Genomic DNA, 19,406 nt, shown 5'->3' on the forward strand with positions numbered 1-19,406 from the left:
ACAACAACCTAGCCCTTAACGTCAGCAAGGCGAATAAGCTGGTCGTTGATCCAAGGGGAGGGAGGAGGGGCCGGGGTGGTTGAACACAACCCTATCCTCATCAACAGAGCTGCTGTAGAGGTGGTCGACAGCTTCAAGTTCCCTGGCAGCCAGCAGCCATGCCTGGCCCCTCCACACTGATGCAGTGATGAAGAAAGCACGTCAGCGTGTGTACTGTCTTGGGCGTCTGAGAAGATTCAGCCTGTCCACGAGGATTTTCTCGAACATCTACAGATGGGCTACAGAAAGTACCCTGACAGGTTGCATCTCAGCCTGATATGGCAACTGCTCTGCCCTGGACTGACGGGACCTTCAGAGAGGGGTAAACACTGCCCAGTCCATCACAGACTCGTCACTTCCTTCCATCCAGTCTGTCTTCACCGTGCGTTGCTTCAAGAAGGCTGACAGATTCGTCACAGACACCTGCCACCCTGGACCTTCTCTTTTCTCTCTTCTACCTTCTGGGAGAAGGTACAGGAGCCTGAAAGCCCGGACATGCGGACTAAGGAACAGCTTCTTCACCATCCCAGCAATTTGGCCGGTACCTCTCTCCAGAGGTAATGACTGTGTTCTGTTCCTCCCTCCCAGGATCAGTGCTCGGGCCTCAACCAGTTACAACATATGAAGTCTGTCCCATCTCTTTCTAATATCACTGTGATGGTTTTGCGATAGATGCCAAATATTCCTTCAAAGTCTCTGCCCTTTCCTTGTTCCCCAATGTAAATACCCCCGTCTCTTCGTCTAAGGGACCAAGCTTTATCAGAATCAGATTTATTGTCACTGACATATGACATAAAATTTGTTGTTTTGCGGCAGCAGTGCAGTGCGAGACATAAAATCTATAAATTACATAACTAAATAGTGCAAAAAAGAAGAACGAGGTAGTGTTCATGGGTTCATGGACCGTTCAGAAATCTGATGGCAGTGGGGAAGAAGCTATTCCTGAATCGCTGAGTGTGGGTCTTCAGGCTCCTATACCTCCTGTACCCCGATGGTAGTCATGAGAAGAGGGCATGTCCCGGATGGTGAGGATCCATCGTGACGGATGCTGCCTTCTTGAGGCACTGCCTCTTGAAGATGTCCTCGATGGTGGGGGGGGGTTGTGCCCGTGATGGAGCTGGCTCAGTCTACAACCCTCTGCAGCCTCTTGTGATCCTGTGCATTGGAGCCTCAATACCAGGCGATGATGCAACCAGTCAGAATGCTCTCCACTGTACATCGAATCCCCTCAAACTCCTAATGAAGTAGAGCTGCTGGCGTGCCTTCTTCGTGATTGCATCAATGTGTTGGGCCCAGGATAGATCCTCTGAGATGCTGACGCCCAGGAACTTGAAGCTTCTTACCCTTTCCACCGCTGACCCCTCAATGAGGACTGGTGCGTGTTCTCCCGACTTCCCCTTCCTGAAGTCCACAATCGATTCCTTGGTCCTACTGACGTTGAGTGTGAGGTTGTTGTTGCGACACCACACAACCAGCTGATCTATCTCACTCCTGTACACCTCCTCATCGCCATCTGAGATTCTGCCAACAACAGTGATGTCATCTGCAAATTTATAGATGGCGTTTGAGCTGTGTTTAGCCACACAGTCTAAAAGGGTGACGGAGGAAATAACCATCACCAGCGGGACTGGGATGTGTACTTGGGGAATTACAGCCTACAGGATCATCAAAATCAAAGTCAAGTTTATTGTCAGATGCACAAGTCCGTGTGTGCACAGGTGCAATGAAAAACTTACTTGCAGCAGCATCACAGGCACAGAGCATCAGATAAGCAGCACTCACAAGAAAAACATAAACAGTACAAAGTGGTCACAGTGTTGCTAAACTGTAGTGATTAGGGTTGTGCAGGTTGGTTCAAGAACCGAATGGTTGAAGGGAAGTAGCTGTTCCTGAACCTGGTGGTGTGGGGACTTCAGGCTTCTGTACCTCCTGCCCGATGGGAGCTGCGAGAAGACGGCATGGGGGGGGGGGGGGGGTGGTTGGGGGGTGGAATCTCCTGGTCGGTCTGCTCTTGGGCCTGGCCAAGCTGGCCATTCAGGGGTCCAGGTGACGGGCAGACAGGGATTCTGCCTGAACTGACTGCCTGCCGCCCTCTTCTGGGGTTACGTCCTCACCCTGGTGTTCTTGGAGAGGTACCATGTGGTATCCGCAGGCACCCTGGCAGAATTCCAGGACCGGTGGGCCCCCCCCAGGGGATCGAGTGTGTTGTAGACAGCGTTAACTGTATTTTAACCTGACGTTGTACATGGTGTGCTGTAGTTTACATCTGCATAGCTTTTAATGCAGTTATACGTGTGCATTGTTCTTTTGTTGTTGTGATTATTGTAATAGTTGATGTAGTTATGCATATATATCTTTCTGTAGTGCTTTTAATTGAATGAACTTTTGTATTGTTCATAAAACAGAAAGAGGTTTGCTGCCTGGATTAGAGTGCATGAGCTATAAGGAAAGGTTGGACAAACTTTCTCTGGAGCAGCAGGGGCTGAGGGGAGACCTGATAGAAGTTTACTTTTTATTTCAAAAATAAACTTTATTCCAAAAATAAACTTTATTCATAATAAAAAATATACAAAAGAAGAAACAGTTCAAAACTTTTACATTCATGGTTGTTACATTCAGTGGTGTCAACATATTCTTTTAAAACCATAGCATGATAGCCACTTATGTGGCTTCCTGGGGTGATCCCCTTTCATTGTTCGAGGGGCTTCCCCACCTGACCCAGCCCCTCCATGTGCGGTGTACGAACCAGCAACAAAAGAAACACACTGAGTCATGATTCAGTGTTAAAAACTATTTTATTAATCACTACTTATGATAATAAGAAAAATAAAAGTAAAAATGTTAGAATGTTAGAAGTAAAAATGTTAAACCTTGAACATTAACCCCAAAACTAAACTCGTCGTGTGTGTGTGTGGCAAAGTCCCAAACTCCAAGTCCAGGAATGGTTATTAAAGTTCAGTTCCGCAAGCCATAAGGTGAAACATGAGCAAAGGCATCTTCAACAACCACCGTTGTCTGAAGATAAAACGTAGATGTAGAGAGAACATAGAGAGAAATTACGAAATCCAAGTGTTCCACGATGGAACCCAAACGAACATCAGTGTTTATTCGGTAGTGACTTCCTCACCCCGAAAAGCATCCGTATCATGGCCGTCCACACAAATACCTGCTTCCCCCTACAGGTCAGCAACAAAGTGAACTCCACCGGATTACTCCCAATTTCCATACATGGATTGCAGTGACAGACACAGTTATTGTTTCTCATCCATCGATAGAGAAACTAGCAGGCTGGTGTCTCACTCCCTTCTCTCTCTCTCTCTCCTCTGACTGACTTTGACTGACTTCTTCAACAACGTCATTACGTCCTTTATCTTCTGTTGACGTAAGCACTCCACACACACTACTAGCTCTATCTTAAAGGGACATTCACCAAGTCCGTAACAGCGGTAGTGGAAGGAGCCCAGACTGTGGACTTTCCCCACAGAACCTTTGCATTGGCTGCTCCAAGCTTCAGTGTGTCCCTCAGCACGTACTCCTGCAGCCGGGACTGCTTGGGTCTGACTGTTCTTGGGTATGACTGCCTCCCTGTAACCCCTCAGTCTCCCGAATGATCCAAAGGTCATCCAGCTCCATTTCCCTAAGTCTGTCAGGAGCTGCAGCCTGATGCACTTCTCGCAGATATAGTGATGAGGGCCACTGGACTTACCACATCATGCAAGAGGAGCACACCACTGCCCTGGGTGTCATTCAGCTTTTTATTGGCTGCTGCCAATTAGCCAATCTAACAATATGCAAGTGTGGCTCTTTAAGGGCCCTTCTCACTGAAAATGAACATAAAGCCCAGAGACTCACCTCCTTTGAAATCTCCTGCCTCTTGTTCCATGCTCACTGAAAACGAAATCAAGTTGTATTTCAATAATTAGAGTTACATATGGCCTCAAGCGTCTATCATCAGAATAGATGCAGGATCAGCAATGTATGCATGCCTCTTTCCTCACTCTTGTCCTAAAGAAGGTGTACTGCCGCCGTGGTAGGATCGGGGGCTGGGCCTGCTTACGAACCGAAATTCATTAGTGTTACCTTTTTATATAGAAAACAGCACCGATGCCACACGTGTGGCTCCCTGGAAGCTTCCCGGTCCCGTATTTACAATATTTAGGGGCTTTCTCGCCTGTCCCCGCCCCTCCCTCTCCAGTGGCAGAAGAACCCTAAACTGTCGTCCTTCCCCACTGAGCCTTTGCGTTGGCTGCGCCCAGCTTCAGTGCGTCCCTCAGTACGTACTCCTGCAGCCTGGAATGTGCCAGCCGGCAGCATTCCCCTACGGACATCTCACAGTGCTGGGAGACCAACAAGTTTCGGGCAGAGCAAAGAGCATTTTTCTTACTAGGGAGGTTAGTTCAGTTTCACATCTTATATTGGAAGGCAAAAAGAGAAGTTGTTAAGATTTTCATTTCACAACCTCAATTAATTAAGGGCGGCACAAGATGGTGGGCAGAAGGGCCTGTATTGTGCTATGGTTCTATTTCGATAATGAGGGTCACATAAACCACAATCTCAGAGTATATCATCATAATAGATGCAGGAATTGCTGTTACCAATAAAATCGATTCAGGAACTGCAACTAAGCAGAGACAGAGTTTAAATAGTATAGGGAAACATCAGCAGGGAAGGATAGTTGACATCTGTTCTTTCAAAGTTAAAGAGAAACCACTCAGACAGCATTTCCTCCCTCCACAACCCCAGCAGTAGGGGAAGGGAACAGTCATCAATGCCTGCAAGCCCTTCCATAGAGCAAAGCCTGCAGGTTGCTTCCCAGTCAAGAGGAAACGCCACAGTTATTCCTCATGGTGTTGAGACCGGACTATTAAGTACATAATTCCTCAGTCGCAGACTATAGAAATGATCCTTAAAAGTATAGTCTTACCCTTTCTCCACCGCCGCACTGCCCTCCATTCTCCGCTAAATACATTTCACTTAGATCGAGCCACCACCTTTTCTTCAACGTTCAAAAAGAGACTAAGTACTAGTGATCTCTTTCCAGCCTTTCCAAATTTACTAAATAGGGGAGAAAGTGTAGTTACTGTTCTTCCTGCGTCACCCAGAAGGCATGATAATTTGCATAAATTAGCAAACAGGCTCTTGCCATTGCCTGTTCCTTGATCGGAAATTAGTCTGGTAATTTTCCGGACCTCATCTATTTCTAACAGCCGGGAAAAGCAAGAGCAAACCTCCTATCACTTCGTGAATTTGCAGCCACAAGAAAAGACATAAATTGTGTGCGTCCCGTTGCCCTAGGTCTCAGCAGGCGATGTCTGATCGCTGCAGCTGGTATTACACCTGGTATAAAATCATGACGGGCATAGATAGAACACAGAACAGTACAGCACAGAACAGGCCCTTCGGCCCACAAAGTTGTGCTGAACTAATTGTGCCAACAACCCGGGTTCAATTCTGGACACTGTCTGTAAGGAGTTTGTACGTTCTCCCTGTGTCTGTGTGGGTTTCCTCCGGGTGCTCCGGTTTCCTCCCACATTCCAAAGACGTACGGGTTAGGAAGTTGTGAGCGTGCTATGTTGGCGCCGGAAGTGTGGCAACACTTGCGGGCTGCCCCCAGAACACTCTACGCAAAAGATGCATTTCACTGTGTATTTCGATGTACGTGTGACTAATAAAGAAATCTTATCTCACCTTATAAGGCTGCACATGTTGATGGGGTGGTAAAGAAGGTGTACGGCATGCTTGCCTTTATTGGTTGAGGCATTGAGCTCAAGAGGCAGGAAGTTATCTCTTAGCCTTATAAAACTCTGCTTAGGCTGCACCCGGAATATTGCATTCAGTTCTAGTCGCCCCATTACAGGAGGGATGTGGAGCTTTAGAGAGGATGGAGAAGAGGTTCACCATGGGCATGGGCAATGAGAGAGTCCCTGGGGCTGGGCATGGGCTATGGGAGGGTCCCTGGGGCTGGGCATGGGCTATGGTAGAGTCGCTGGGGCTGGGCATGGGCAATGAGAGAGTCCCTGGGGCTGGGCATGGGCTATGGGAGGGTCCCTGGGGCTGGGCATGGGCTATGGTAGAGTCGCTGGGGCTGGGCATGGGCCATGATAGGGTCCCTGGGGCTGGGCATGGGCCATGAGAGGGTCCCTGGGGCCGGGCATGGGCCATGAGAGGGTCCCTGGGGCCGGGCATGGGCCATGAGAGGGTCCCTGGGGCCGGGCGTGGGCCATGAGAGGGTCCCTGGGGCCGGGCGTGGGCCATGAGAGGGTCCCTGGGGCCGGGCGTGGGCCGTGGGAGGGTCCCTGGGGCCGGGCGTGGGCCGTGGGAGGGTCCCTGGGGCCGGGCATGGGCCGTGGGAGGGTCCCTGGGGCCGGGCATGGGCCGTGGGAGGGTCCCTGGGGCCGGGCATGGGCTCTGGGAGGGTCCCTGGGGCCGGGCATGGGCTCTGGGAGGGTCCCTGGGGCCGGGCATGGGCGGTGGGAGGGTCCCTGGGGCCGGGCATGGGCCGTGGGAGGGTCCCTGGGGCCGGGCATGGGCCGTGGGAGGGTCCCTGGGGCCGGGCATGGGCCCTGGGAGGGTCCCTGGGGCCGGGCATGGGCTCTGGGAGGGTCCCTGGGGCCGGGCATGGGCTCTGGGAGGGTCCCTGGGGCCGGGCATGGGCTCTGGGAGGGTCCCTGGGGCCGGGCATGGGCGCTGGGAGGGTCCCTGGGGCCGGGCATGGGCCGTGGGAGGGTCCCTGGGGCCGGGCATGGGCCGTGGGAGGGTCCCTGGGGCCGGGCATGGGCCGTGGGAGGGTCCCTGGGGCCGGGCATGGGCCCTGGGAGGGTCCCTGGGGCCGGGCGTGGGCCCTGGGAGGGTCCCTGGGGCCGGGCGTGGGCTCTGGGAGGGTCCCTGGGGCCGGGCACGGGCCGTGGGAGGGTCCCTGGGGCCGGGCGTGGGCCGTGGGAGGGTCCCTGGGGCCGGGCACGGGCCGTGGGAGGGTCCCTGGGGCCGGGCGTGGGCTGTGAGGGGTGGAGGAGCAGTTCCACACTCCACCGGTCTTCCAGCCGAGGGGGCAGCCGAGAGCAAGCGAGCGTGACCGGTCCCAATGCGCATGCGCTTAACTTTATTTTTTCAGAAATCAGCCTTCTCCACCGCAAATAATATTTCCCCGTTGAAATAAACCAGTGTGTGTATTCGGCGGGATCGGTTTGCAATTTGTAAGGCTGAGATTAAAAAAAAAGGCGGGCGGGAGAGTGGCCATGGTAACGGCGGCCATGTTGGGTTTTCCGGCGGGCGGCCTCAGGCGCAGGGCGGGGAGCGCGGGGCAGGCGGCCGGCGCCATCTTTGGTTTTCCGGCGGGAAGCGCGGCGGCGCGGGGCAGGCGGCCGGCGCCATCTTTGGTTTTCCGGCGGGCGGCCTCAGGCGCAGGGCGGGAAGCGCGGCGGAGCGGGCGGCCGGCGCCATCTTTGTTTTTCCGGCGGGGCGGGTGGGCGGGCGGCCTCGGGTTTCAGGCGGGAAGCGCGGCGGTGCGGGGCGGGCGGGCAGCACCATGACGGACCGCTACAACATCCACAGCCAGCTGGAGCACCTGCAGTCCAAGTACATCGGGACGGGCCACGCCGACACCACCAAGTGGGAGTGGCTGGTCAACCAGCACCGCGACTCGTACGCCTCCTACATGGGCCACTTCGACCTGCTCAACTACTTCGCGGTGGCCGAGAACGAAACCAAGGCCCGGGTCCGCTTCAACCTGATGGAGAAGATGCTGCAGCCGTGCGGGCCGCCGCCAGACAAGCCCGAGGAGGCCTGAGCGGCCGGGCCGGGGGTCCGGGCCCGGGCGTGAGGGGGGACCCCGACCCCGGGGGGGGGGGGGGGTGCTGGAGGAGCTTGAATGAGGGCTCAGGGGGCAAAGGCTGGGGAATGGGGGGGGGGGGGTCTCCAACCTGGGCGAGTGGGCAGCCTCTGGCTCGGTCACTGCCCCCCACCCCCATCCCTCAGCCCCTTCAGACATCCACTGAGACCCACCAGCAGTTGCCCCCCCCCCCCCCCCGACACCCTGCAGCTCAGTCACAGCCCCCACTCCATCTCCAACCAGGCTCTTGAAACTTCTCCCCAGGGAATTGCCCCGGCTCTGCCTCCTCCTTACCCCCTCCCCAACTGCTGCGGGGTCAAACTCCACCTTCTTTGAGCCTTGGGTCCTTGCCCTTGCTCTTGACTGGTATCTGCTCTCCGTTTCCTACTTCAACTCCCTTCAGTGACTGCAGTCAAATGATTTAACCTATCACCATTTCCCCAAGTTATCTATGATTCCCTGCCCTAGCCCAGGGTACGCCATGTGCCGATAGAGTGGTTTACCTCCCACTCCCTCTCTTTTCACCACCCCCGCTCCCGGCCAAAAACCATCCTATGACCAACCAGCCAAGGAGTTTGCCCAACTTGCCTCGCACTGACTGTGTCTCCGCTTTTCTCACTGGATCATCGCAGGAAGGACTTTTGTTTGATGTGAAGTTTTGTCGCAATATTGGAAACACCGGTCAACACATCAAATGGATCTTCTTTGCGGGGCATTGACGAAATAATTTTTACAAACACCAGCAAATCCTGAGGCAAGAGCCAGACAATCATCCATCTGTCAGAGCAGGAGTATCACAAGGGGCATCCTTGGCAGGTTTGTCAAAGGATAAAAGAAAAACTGCCTCTTATAAAATTTGCAGCTTCCAATATTTTCCATAGTGCCTCCTGTCCAGAGAACTGGAATCACTGTTGTTATTTCAGCGAGATTAGCCCACAACAGCAGTCAGTGAAGGAAATCTCACATCCCTGCACCACCTAATGATAAGGAAGTGTCGACATGTGGAGCCTTCAGTGAGAAGCTTTGATCTTTGGAGGTAACCTCTTCGAGCATGGGGAGATTTCCCAGTTGGAGTATTTATCGATATTCAGACCTGAGGCTGATACTGGCGTGAGGACCTCGACAGAGCCTGTGATGGGGCTTGCAGAATCACCTGGGAACTATCGGTGAATGAAGGCACAGATGCTGCAGTCTCTGCCTCCACAGATATTGCTTGACCCGCTGAGTTCCTCCAGTTGTTTGGTTTCCGCTCCACTCTCAGTGAACGATCTGTCCTGTGCGTAGATAAAGTAGAGGGTGACTGCAGATCTCTGCTGAGGAAGTGAAGAAACTCTTTTCGGCAAATGAACTCTGCCAGTGCCCCTTCACCTTGACGAGCCTGTTTAAGCACACGAGTCTCAGAAGGCAGCTACGCCAAAGGCAACGTTCCTGGCATGTCAGGTGGATTAATCGACGGGAATGCGAGTGGAACTTTCAGATGGCGTAAAATAACAAATCTTGGAACAGAAACCAACCATCAAGTGATTTTTGGGCTTCTCAATGATCCACTTGTTCATCTGCAGTGAGGGTTCTACTCCGGAATGGGTTGCGTTTCAGCAGAGATTCCCACTGGTTGATTGGCCGGCTTTGGAACAATGATGATCCTGCCTGTGGCGGTGAGGAACCCTTTCCATTCGATCGCTGGAGCACAGAAGGAGGCCGTTTGGCCCATTGAGTCGGTGCTGGCCTATCATTCCACAGTGAGGATTTCAGGCCTGCGTGTGTCGAATGTTTGCCAAATGGCCAGCCCCTTGCTGACAAGTTCACGGTTCAAGCATCAGCTCAAGTTGGAACTCTTAAAATGCAGGTCCTAGAAAAAATTTTTGCTTTAGGATGAAGCTGCAGATACTTGTGAAAGTGTGGTTTGCTCAAATGTTTATTACTGGCATAATAAATGGTTTTCAGTTATTTTGACCATAGTCTTTCAGAATGGTTGGAACTGCTTTCAAAAGGGAGATGGATAAATACGTGAGTGGGGGGTGGAGGGGAGAGGTGGGAGTCGTCAGAAAGTTTGTACGGTAGCTACCCCTAAGTTTAATTTAACCCTCTGATAGATTTACTTTTGTTGTTGCATTTAGTTAACATTTAAATACAAGTAAATTGGTTTATCATTGTCTCATGTACTGAGATACAGTGAAAAGCTTTGTTTTGCATGCCATCCATACAGATCGTTTCATCACATCAATGCATTGAGGTAGTACAAGGGAAAATAATGCAGAGTAAAGTGTTACAGTTGCAGAGAAAGTGCAGACAATAATAAGGTGCAAGGCCACAATGAGGTAGATTGTGAGGTCAAGGGTCCATCCATCTGGTTGTACAAGACAAAAGAATTGTACTTTTACCCACATAATCTATATCCTGCAGTTTTGATCCTTTCTCAGATCAAATATGTAAGTTCAATTGTGTGAGCTCCAGAAATTATCCTCATCACTTTGCTCTACCTACAATCGACAACCTTTTCCACAGTGAAATAGACAACAAACTGTGTATGTACTCCATTAGCAATGTACGGTTACAATAACTTGTGTTTAAATCAATTTCCCAGAAGGCATTTGAAAGATTTACTGTTGATAGCAGCTTGCTATTTACTGGATGTTTCACACTTGACTTGCAAGTTTGTGTGGAATTTTCTTGATCAGTGAATACACCTTCAGGAAAGCCGACTGATCTGATTACCTCCTTGAAGCATGTTTAAATGAATTATTTTTAGACCTGTGTATACTTTATTCTGCTGCCTATCTTGGTTCTCCGAATGCACACAAAGCTTTTCTCAGTCCCGAAAAGCTCTTAAAGCACATTGAACATTGTGGTAAACTTGCGCCTACAATGATAGGCAGAGAAAGATAGCACAGCAGTTGTTACTGGTTGCGTGTAGGAGTTGGACCATTGATACAAATCTCAATCTCACCATGGCAAGTGGGGAATTGAAATTCAGGTGATTAAATCCAGAATAAAAAGCTAGTATCAATGAAGGTGAGGCTGAAACCCAGCTAGTTCACACGTGTCCTTCAGGGAACATCTCTGCACAATTTGGGTTTTGTTACTCCAGACCAACAAATGTGGTTTAATTCCGTAGAGATGGATAATAAATACCAATATCGCCAACACCACATGAACAACTAACAATAATTCTCCATTACTTCATGCCTTCCTGCCAGCAGCCAACTCTGCTTTTTTTTATTCCCCCCTGTCGTCTAATGTTCCCAAGTCTTGTCCTGTCTGATTCTCACCTGCACCTTTGCACGTTTTAAGATTCGGGCCTGATTGTACAGGCAGCCATTTGGCACAGCTTGAAAAGAACGGCCCATTCCCCTGTCTTTTGTATTGCTCTGGTTTCCTTTTGAAAAGTATCAGCACTCTATTTTGACATTGTTCAGAACTCACTGTCGTTGGTGGTTCTGCCAGTTACACCAAAACCAGCCAGTCAGGTCGATAGTTATCAATCCTGCCAGTGGAAAGTCCTTTCTCTGACATTAATGGTTAAATATTATTACAGTTCCCTTTCTCTATTGCTATTGAATCTGCTTTTACCTTATCAGGCATTCGACTCGTAACAGCTCATTCCCCAACAGAATATTTACCTAATCTCCCTTCTGGTTGTGTGTTTTCCAGTTAACAATACTCCTGTTAGTGTGAATAGTTTCATTTTATTTACACTTGACAAAACTGGTCCCTCATTAATTTTCACTGCATTATATTCTCCCCACATTCCCATCAACTCCACCCTGATTCTACCACTTACCTACACACCAGGGCAAGTGTCCAGGTGGAGGGTCTCGACCCGAAACTTTGACTGTCCATTTCCCTCCACAGATGCTGCCTGACCCGCTGAGTTCCTCCAGCACCTTGTGTGTTGCTCCAGATTCCAGCATTTGCAGTCTCGTCTCTCCAATTAACTTAGCGGCCCGCACGTCTTTGGGATGTGGGAGGAAATGGGAGCACCCAGAGGCAAAGCACACGGAGAATGTTCAAATTCCACATAGGCGGCATGTGATTTCAGGATTAAACCCAGGCCGTGGGAGCCGTGAGGCTGTGCCACTGCGCTATGCAACCATCACCGTCCATTGGATTGGGTTTTGGTTCTGTTCTTGTCACATCATCTATGTGTGGAGCCAAAAGAGATGGAGGAGATCTTAAATTAATTTTTTGCATTTGTATTTACTCGAGAGATAGACACAGAGTCTATAGAACTGAGGAAAAAGATTAGTGAGGTCATGGACCGTATCCGGATTAGGGAAGAGGTGCTGGCTGTCTTGAGGTGAATTCGGGTGGATAAATCCCTAGGGCCTGATGAGGTGACCCCTTGGACCTTGTGGGAGCCTAGTGCAGAAATTGCAGGGGCCCTGGCAGAGATATTTAGAACATCCTTAGCCACGGGTGAGGTGCCGGAGGACTGGATAGCTAATGTTGTTCTGTTGTTTAAGAATAAGCTGGGAAATTATAGGCCAGTGAGCCTGACGTCATTCGTGAGTAAATTATTGGAAGGTATTCTGAGGGACAGGATATAGAAGTATTTGGATAGACAGGGCCTGATTAGGGATAGTCAACATGACTTTGTGTGTGGCAGGGCATGTTTAACCAATCTTGTAGTCTTTCAAGGAGGTTACCAAGAAGGTCGATGAGGGAAAGCCGGTGGGTGTTGTCTTCATGGACTTTAGCAAGGCCTTTGACAAAGTCCCACATGGGAGGCTGGTCCAGAAGGTTAAGTCGCTTGACATTCAGGATGAAGTAGTCAATTGGATTCAATGTTGGCTTAGCAGGAGAAGCCAGAGAGTGGTAGTAGATGGTTGTCTCTCTGACTGGAGGCCTGTGACTAGTGGTGTGCTGCAGGGATCGGTGCTGGGTCTGTTGTTGTTTATCATTGATGTTAATGATTCAGATAATAATGTGGTAAACTGGATCAGCAAATTTGTGGATGACGCCAAGATTGGGGATGTAGTGGACAGTGAGGAAGGCTATCAAAGCTTTCAGCGTGATCTTGACCAGCTGGGAAAATGGGCTGAAAAATGGCAGATGGAATTTCATGCAGACAAGTGTGAGGTATTGCATTTTGGGAGGACAAACCAGGGTAAGACCTGCATAGTGAATGGTAGGGCTCTGAGATGTGCCGGTGAACATGGACCTGGGAATACAGGTCAAAAATTCCTTGAAAATGGCCTCACAGGTTGATAGGGTTGTACTAAGAAAGCTTTTGGCACATTGGCCTTCATAAATCAGGGCACTGAGTACAGGAGTTGGGATGTCATGTTGAAATTGTACAAGATGTTGGTGAGGCTGAATTTAGAGCATTGTGTGCAGTTCTGGTCACCTACCTACAGGAAAGATATCAATAAGCTTGAAAGAGTGCAGAGAAAATTTACACGGATGTTGCTGGGACTTGAGCACCTGAGTTATAGAGAAAGGTTGAATAGGTTAGGACTATTCTCTGGAGCGCAGGAGAATGAGGGGAGATCTTATAGAGGTATACAAAATTATGAGGGGTATAGACAGGGTGAATGCATGCAGTCTTTTTCCCCTCAGGTTGGGTGAGACTAGAACTAGAGGTCATAGGTTTAGGGTGAAAGGGGAATCTGAGGGGGAACTTCTTCACTCAGGGCGGTGCGAGTGTGGAACGAGCTGCCAGCAGAAGTGGTGGATGTGGGTTCCATTGTAACATTTAAGAGAGGTTTGGATAGGTGCGTGGATGAGAGGGGTATGCAGAGAGATGGTCTGGGTGCAGGTAGATTGGACTAGGCAGAAAACCAGGCCGCATGGACCAGATGGGCCAAAGGACCCGTTTCTGTGCTGTAGTGCTTTATGTACCAAGTTACAGTGAAAGGCTCTGTTTTGCATGCTATCCAGACAAATCATTCCATACATAAATACATCGAGGTAGTAAATAGAAAATAGATTGCAGAATATAGTGTCACAGTTACAGAGAAAGTGCAGTGCAAGTAGACAATAAGGTGCAAGGGCCACGGCGAGGTAGATTTTGAGGTCAAGAGTCCATCCTTAGCATATGAGAGGTCCATTCAAAAGTCTTATAACAGCAGGATAGAAGCTGTCCTTGAGCCTGGTGGTACATGCTCTCAGCCTTTTGTATCTTCTGCCCGGTGGGAGGGGGGAGAAGAGAGAATGTCCAGGGTGGGTGGCGACTTTGATTATGTTGGCTGCTTTACTGAGGCAGCGAGAAATGTAGACAGAGTCAATGGAGGGGAGGCTGGTTTCCGTGATGTGCCGAGCTGTGTCCACAACTCTGTGGTTTCTTGCGGTCTCAGGCAGAGCAGTTGTTGTACCAAGCCGTGATGCACCCAGATAGGATGGTTTCTATGGTGCATCGATAAAAATTTGTGTGGACCAAAGGGGACATGCTGAATCTCAGCCTTGCAGCACCGACCTCTCTAACTGGGACTCTGTCCCACACTCCAAAAACAACTATCCCCCATCAATCCTGCCTCTGTTAATGTGGGGTTTTGTGGCCTTTAGTCCAGGAATCCACTTATGACATTCGAGTGCAAGGAGAGAGAAGCACAAGTTTACCCAACAACCTCATGAGAATTAATTTGATGAACTTGGCAGGTCTGACCGTTACGATGCATGGCATTCTAAATGCTCCAGTGATGTCCTGCTGGAATATCTTTGTATGTGATCGGGTTGTGTGACAGATGTCTTCTGATGGACTACAGAACCAATTCTGCTTGTTTTGAAGTTGCTTGAAAACAACTGTTCCTTCAAGGAAGCAACATCCCAAACGCAGACGTTTGCCAAGATATTTAGGGGAGATGTGGGGAAAGGAACAGTTTCATAAATTGCGGGATTTTATTGAAAGCATCGGATTCACAACACTGCATTCAGCAACTGCTTAGTTTGCTAAAGTTGCCATGAATTTGTCATTTGTTAAATAATGTACTTTGTGCTAACTGAGGCATCACATACCAATCACTGCCACAGGAGGTGAATTATTGACGACTCCAAGTGCCTATGTGACACAGGACTACGTGTTGTATAGAATGCACAGCACATACATAGAACATTACAGCACAGTACCGGCCCTTTGGCCCACAATGTTGTGTCGACATTTTATCCTGTTCCAAGATCTATAACCCTTCCCTTCCACGTAGCCCTCCATTTCTCTATCATTCATGTGTCTATCTAGGAATCTTAAATATCCCTAATGTATCTGCCCCCACAACCTCTGCAGGCAGTGCATTCCACGCACCCACCACTGTAAAAAAAAAAGAACTTACCTCTGACATCCCTCTTATATCTTCCTCCAATCACCTTAAAATTATGTCCCCTCGTGTTAGCCATTGTCACCCTGGGAAATTGTCCACTCGATCTATGCCTCTTATCATCTTGTACACCTCTATCAAGTCACCTCTCATCCTCCTCTCCAAAGAGAAAAGCCCGAGCTCGCTCAACCTCTCCTCATAAGACACATTGTTCAATGTTAAAGGTCTGTAAGATCACAAGTAGGAGACATGAGTAAAATCATAGTTAAACAGGAAACAGGCCCTTCAGCTGAACTTGTCCACGCCGACCAAGGTACCTACTTGAGCTAATCCCATTTGCTTGTGTTTGGCCCACGTCCCTCTAAACCTTTCCTACCCATGTACCTGTCCCAAGTATTTTTTTAAACTTTGCAATTATACCTGCCTCAACATCATCTTCTGGCAGCTCATTCCACAAACCCACCACCCTCTGTGTAAAGCACTTGCCTCTCCTGTCCCCTTTTAAATCTTTCCCCTCTCACCTTAAACCTCTGCCCTTTAGTTTTAGACTCCCCGACCCTGGGAATGTGACCATCCACCTTATCGATGCCCCTCATGATTTTATAAATCTCTACAAGGTCTCCCCTTCAGCCTTCTACGCTCTGCAGAAAACAGTGCCAGCTCATCCAGTCTCTTCTAATAACTCAGGCCCTCCAGTCCCGGCAACATCCTTTCCTGCACCCTCTCCAGCTCAATGACATCCTTCCTGTAGTGTGGCAACTAGAACTGCACACAAGACAGAACTGTACACCACAGAAGACAGGGTGGTGGTTGAAGGGACTAATTCGGGCTGGAGGCGTGTGAGTAGTGGTGGTCTGCAGGGATCTGTGCTGGGACCTCTGCTGTTTGTGATGTACATCAATGACCTGGATGAGTATGTTGATGGGTGGGTCAGTAAGTTTGCAAATGATACCAAGATTGGTGGAGTTGTGAATAGTGTAGAAGACTGGCAATGGATACAGCAGGATATAGATCAGTTGCAGATGTGGGCAGAGAAATGGCAGGTGGGGTTTAACCCAGATAAATGGGAGGTGTTGCACCTTGGTGGGACTAATGTCAAGAGGCAGTACACTCTAAAGGGCAAGGCCCTTAACAGTGTTGAAGAGCAGAGAGACCTTGGGGTGCAAGTCCATGGCTCACTGAAAGTGGCTACACAGGTAGACAGGGTGGTTAAGAAGGCTTATGGAATGCTTGCTTTCATTAATCAAGGTACTGAGTACAGGAGTCAAGAAGTTATGATGCATCTCTATAGAACTCTGGTTAGGCTGCGTTTAGAGTATTGCGTGCAATTCTGCTCACCTCACTATAGGAAGGATGTCGAGGCTTTAGAGAGGGTGCAGAGGAGGTTTACTAGGATGCTGCCTGGATTAGAGGGCATGTGCTATCAGAAGAGGCTGGACAAATTTGGGCTCTTTTCTCTGGAGCGGCAGAGGCTGAGGGGTGATCTGTTGGAAGTGTATAAAATTATGAGGGGCATAGATAGGGTGGAGAAACAATATCTTTTCCCCATTATTGAGAGATCCAATACCAGAGGGAATGCATTTAACGTGAGAGGGGGGTGGGATCAGAACAGACGTGAGGGGTATGTTTTTTTTTACTGAGGGAGTGGTGGATGCCTGGAATGCATTGCCTGATAGGGTGGTGGAGGCAAATTCATTGGGGGCATTTAAGAGGGGCTTGGATGGGCACATGAATGAGAGGAAGATGGAGGGATTTGGGCATTCCGTAGGTAGGAGGGAATAGCTATGTCGGCACAACATTGTGGGCCGAAGGGCCTGTTCTGTGCTGTACTGTTCTATGTTCTAATATTCCAAGTGCAGTCTCACCAACATCTTGTACAATATAACATGACTTCCCAACTCTTGTACTCAATGCCTCTAAACCTTTCCTACCCATGTACTTATCCAAATGTCTTTTAAATGTTATTATTGTACCTGCCTCAATACTTCCTCTGGCGGGCCTGCTCATTGGGAAAAGAATGAGGGGGGCAATGATGTGTTTTATGCTCTGATTTGGAATTCACTGCAGATTTACTAATAACTGACCCAAGGGAATTGGGTAAACACTCAGGAAAAAGACAGCAATTGGGAGTGACTAGCAGAGCAACAGGGGGCTCCCACTGTTCTGGAACACTGCAATCCTAATCGTAGAGTTAAATCAGTAAGCACTTGTTCACACCGTGCAGTAGAGACCCGGAAGTCTCCTCTGTCTACAGTTGGCAAATCGATAGATCTTTGTTGGGCGAACGAGTCAATGATGTGGGATATCACTTGGCCCCCAATCCTCCACCATCATTATCTGAACGGTGGGCAGCTTGAGAGACTGGCTAGCCTCCTGCTGCAGGGATCTCTGCCACTGTTGGCACATTCACAGGAACCCCGGGATTGGATTCCCCTCTGCATTGTCCTATGGTTATATAGTTAATGAGGCCAGTTTTACCCAGGCCATTATGATTATTGCTGATTTTCTGTGCCACCTGTAAACCAGAGGGGACCTTTATAAACAGGGGTCATCAAGTTTTATGTCTTAAAAGAACAAGTATATTTCTGACAGAACTGACCCAAAGATGGTAAAATCACAATTTAATTATTAGACATGAGGATTTTTTTTATACTTAGAATGAAAGTCTATATTTTTGGGAATGATTAATTTTACACATTGAATGAAATCCCATATGTTAGCTTGAACAAATGGCTGAGGTTGTGACCATGCACACATTCATCTGTTTTTGTGTGTGTGCATGCGTGATAGTGATTTATATCATTTACATGTGTGCACGTGTGTGTGTACACATCTGCCTGTATGGGAGACATGCAGTGTGAGAGAGACACACACACACAGTGTGAGAGTGACAGAGAGACTGTGAGAGAGATACAGAGAAACTGTGTGTGTGAGAGAAAGACTGTGTGTGAGAGAGAGAGACTGTTTGTGTGTGAGAGACAGACAGACAGAGAGAGTGCACACTCATTTTAGTGATACCACATTCACAATTATGTTTGGGTGTAGTGAACCATGCTACGGTGACGAGGGCCACAGCCGATCTCATGAGCAGTGCTCAGCCCAGTGAATGACGTTGAAAAGCTGGTGCCACAGGAGTTTGACCCCAGGCAGGGTGAGGACGGAGGGGTCAGGGTCAGCCGCACTACAGCTGACAATTCCTCCACAACGGGGCCCTTGCACTCAGACCACTGATACACAGTCACACATACACACTGCACACAGAACAACACATGCCCCCACGCCCTCACACAAGCACATGGCCATGCATTAATACAGCCCACACATCCCTTCAAATAAAACATGGAATTGAATTGACTTTTACTGCTGTTTTGGGAGAGTGACAGTGTGAGGCAGGGAGCCGGGCAGACGGGGAGGTACCGGTGTCACCAACTGGTGCTTCCTGTTCAGGCTCAGTCCCTGCACTGGGAAAGGAGCACTGCTGTTCCTGTGGCTCCAGATTTCACAGCCTCTCTCCTATGTACGGCCATATCGGGAGCTGGAAAAGATCAGAGAGAGGAAAAGACAGTGATTTACAGAATATAATCTAGATCCAAAGACAGAGACAGACAGAGACACAGCGACCAAGAGAGTCTGACTACCCATCACCAAGTCCCCCACCATCAACCTCCTGGGGTCACCACTGGTGTAACTCACATGGACCAGCCACTTGGAGACCGTGGCCTCAAGAGCAGGTCAGGGACTGAGTGACTCACCTCCTGACGCCCCAAGGCCTTTCCGGCCTCCACACTTGCCCGGAAAGAGTGCAGTTCCGACAACTCTCGAGGTCAAAGCAGTCTGAGCACCCCTCCACCTCCTGAAACACCCCCTCACCCAAGGGTGCAGTGCGCGCCCTCTACAAAATACACTGCAGCTTCCTGCCCAGGCTACTCCGACAGCACCTCCCAAACCTGTGAAGGACGAAAGCAGTAGGCACAGGGAACGGCACCGCCTGCAGGCTCCCCTCCCAAGTCACACGCCGTCCTGACTGGGAAGTGTGTCACTGTCACGGGGCCCGAGCCCTCGGTGGACTGCAGTGACTGAAGGGGGCAGCTCACCGCCAGCTTCTCAGGAACGATGCGGGGGATCTGGTGGATTCCTAAACCAACAGCTCCAATCTCCCAGCAATGCTGGAGGCCCCCCCCCCATGTCCCACCAGCTACTCGACGTTCTAGGCGGTCCCAGTATCGTGTGGGGGACCCTTGCTCAGTCTGTACCCCAACCCGGTGCCAGGAGACCACCCTGCATACTCA

General features: G+C 49.7%; 2 protein-coding genes and 1 non-coding gene across 3 annotated transcripts; 1 reads left to right on the forward strand and 2 right to left on the reverse strand.

The window, feature by feature from the left end:
- Positions 1-4,745: 4,745 nt before the first annotated feature.
- On the reverse strand, positions 4,746-4,961 carry LOC127568976 (small nucleolar RNA U3). Its single transcript, XR_007956109.1, has one exon. It is a non-coding gene; the product is annotated as a small nucleolar RNA U3 (small nucleolar RNA).
- A 1,112-nt stretch (positions 4,962-6,073) lies between these two features.
- Positions 6,074-7,128, reverse strand: LOC127568031 (basic proline-rich protein-like). Its single transcript, XM_052011279.1, has 2 exons — positions 7,064-7,128; positions 6,074-6,986 (listed from the first exon to the last, which is right to left on the reverse strand). The coding sequence occupies exons 1-2, from the start codon at positions 7,126-7,128 to the stop codon at positions 6,074-6,076; spliced, it is 978 nt and encodes a 325-aa protein (XP_051867239.1).
- A 365-nt stretch (positions 7,129-7,493) lies between these two features.
- sf3b5 (splicing factor 3b, subunit 5) lies at positions 7,494-9,825 on the forward strand. Its single transcript, XM_052012852.1, has one exon. The coding sequence runs from the start codon at positions 7,565-7,567 to the stop codon at positions 7,823-7,825; it is 261 nt and encodes an 86-aa protein (XP_051868812.1). The 5' UTR covers positions 7,494-7,564; the 3' UTR covers positions 7,826-9,825.
- Positions 9,826-19,406: the final 9,581 nt, after the last annotated feature.

The sequence above is a fragment of the Pristis pectinata genome, chromosome 3, assembly GCF_009764475.1.
Source record: "Pristis pectinata isolate sPriPec2 chromosome 3, sPriPec2.1.pri, whole genome shotgun sequence".
Taxonomy (NCBI): Eukaryota; Metazoa; Chordata; class Chondrichthyes; order Rhinopristiformes; family Pristidae; genus Pristis; species Pristis pectinata.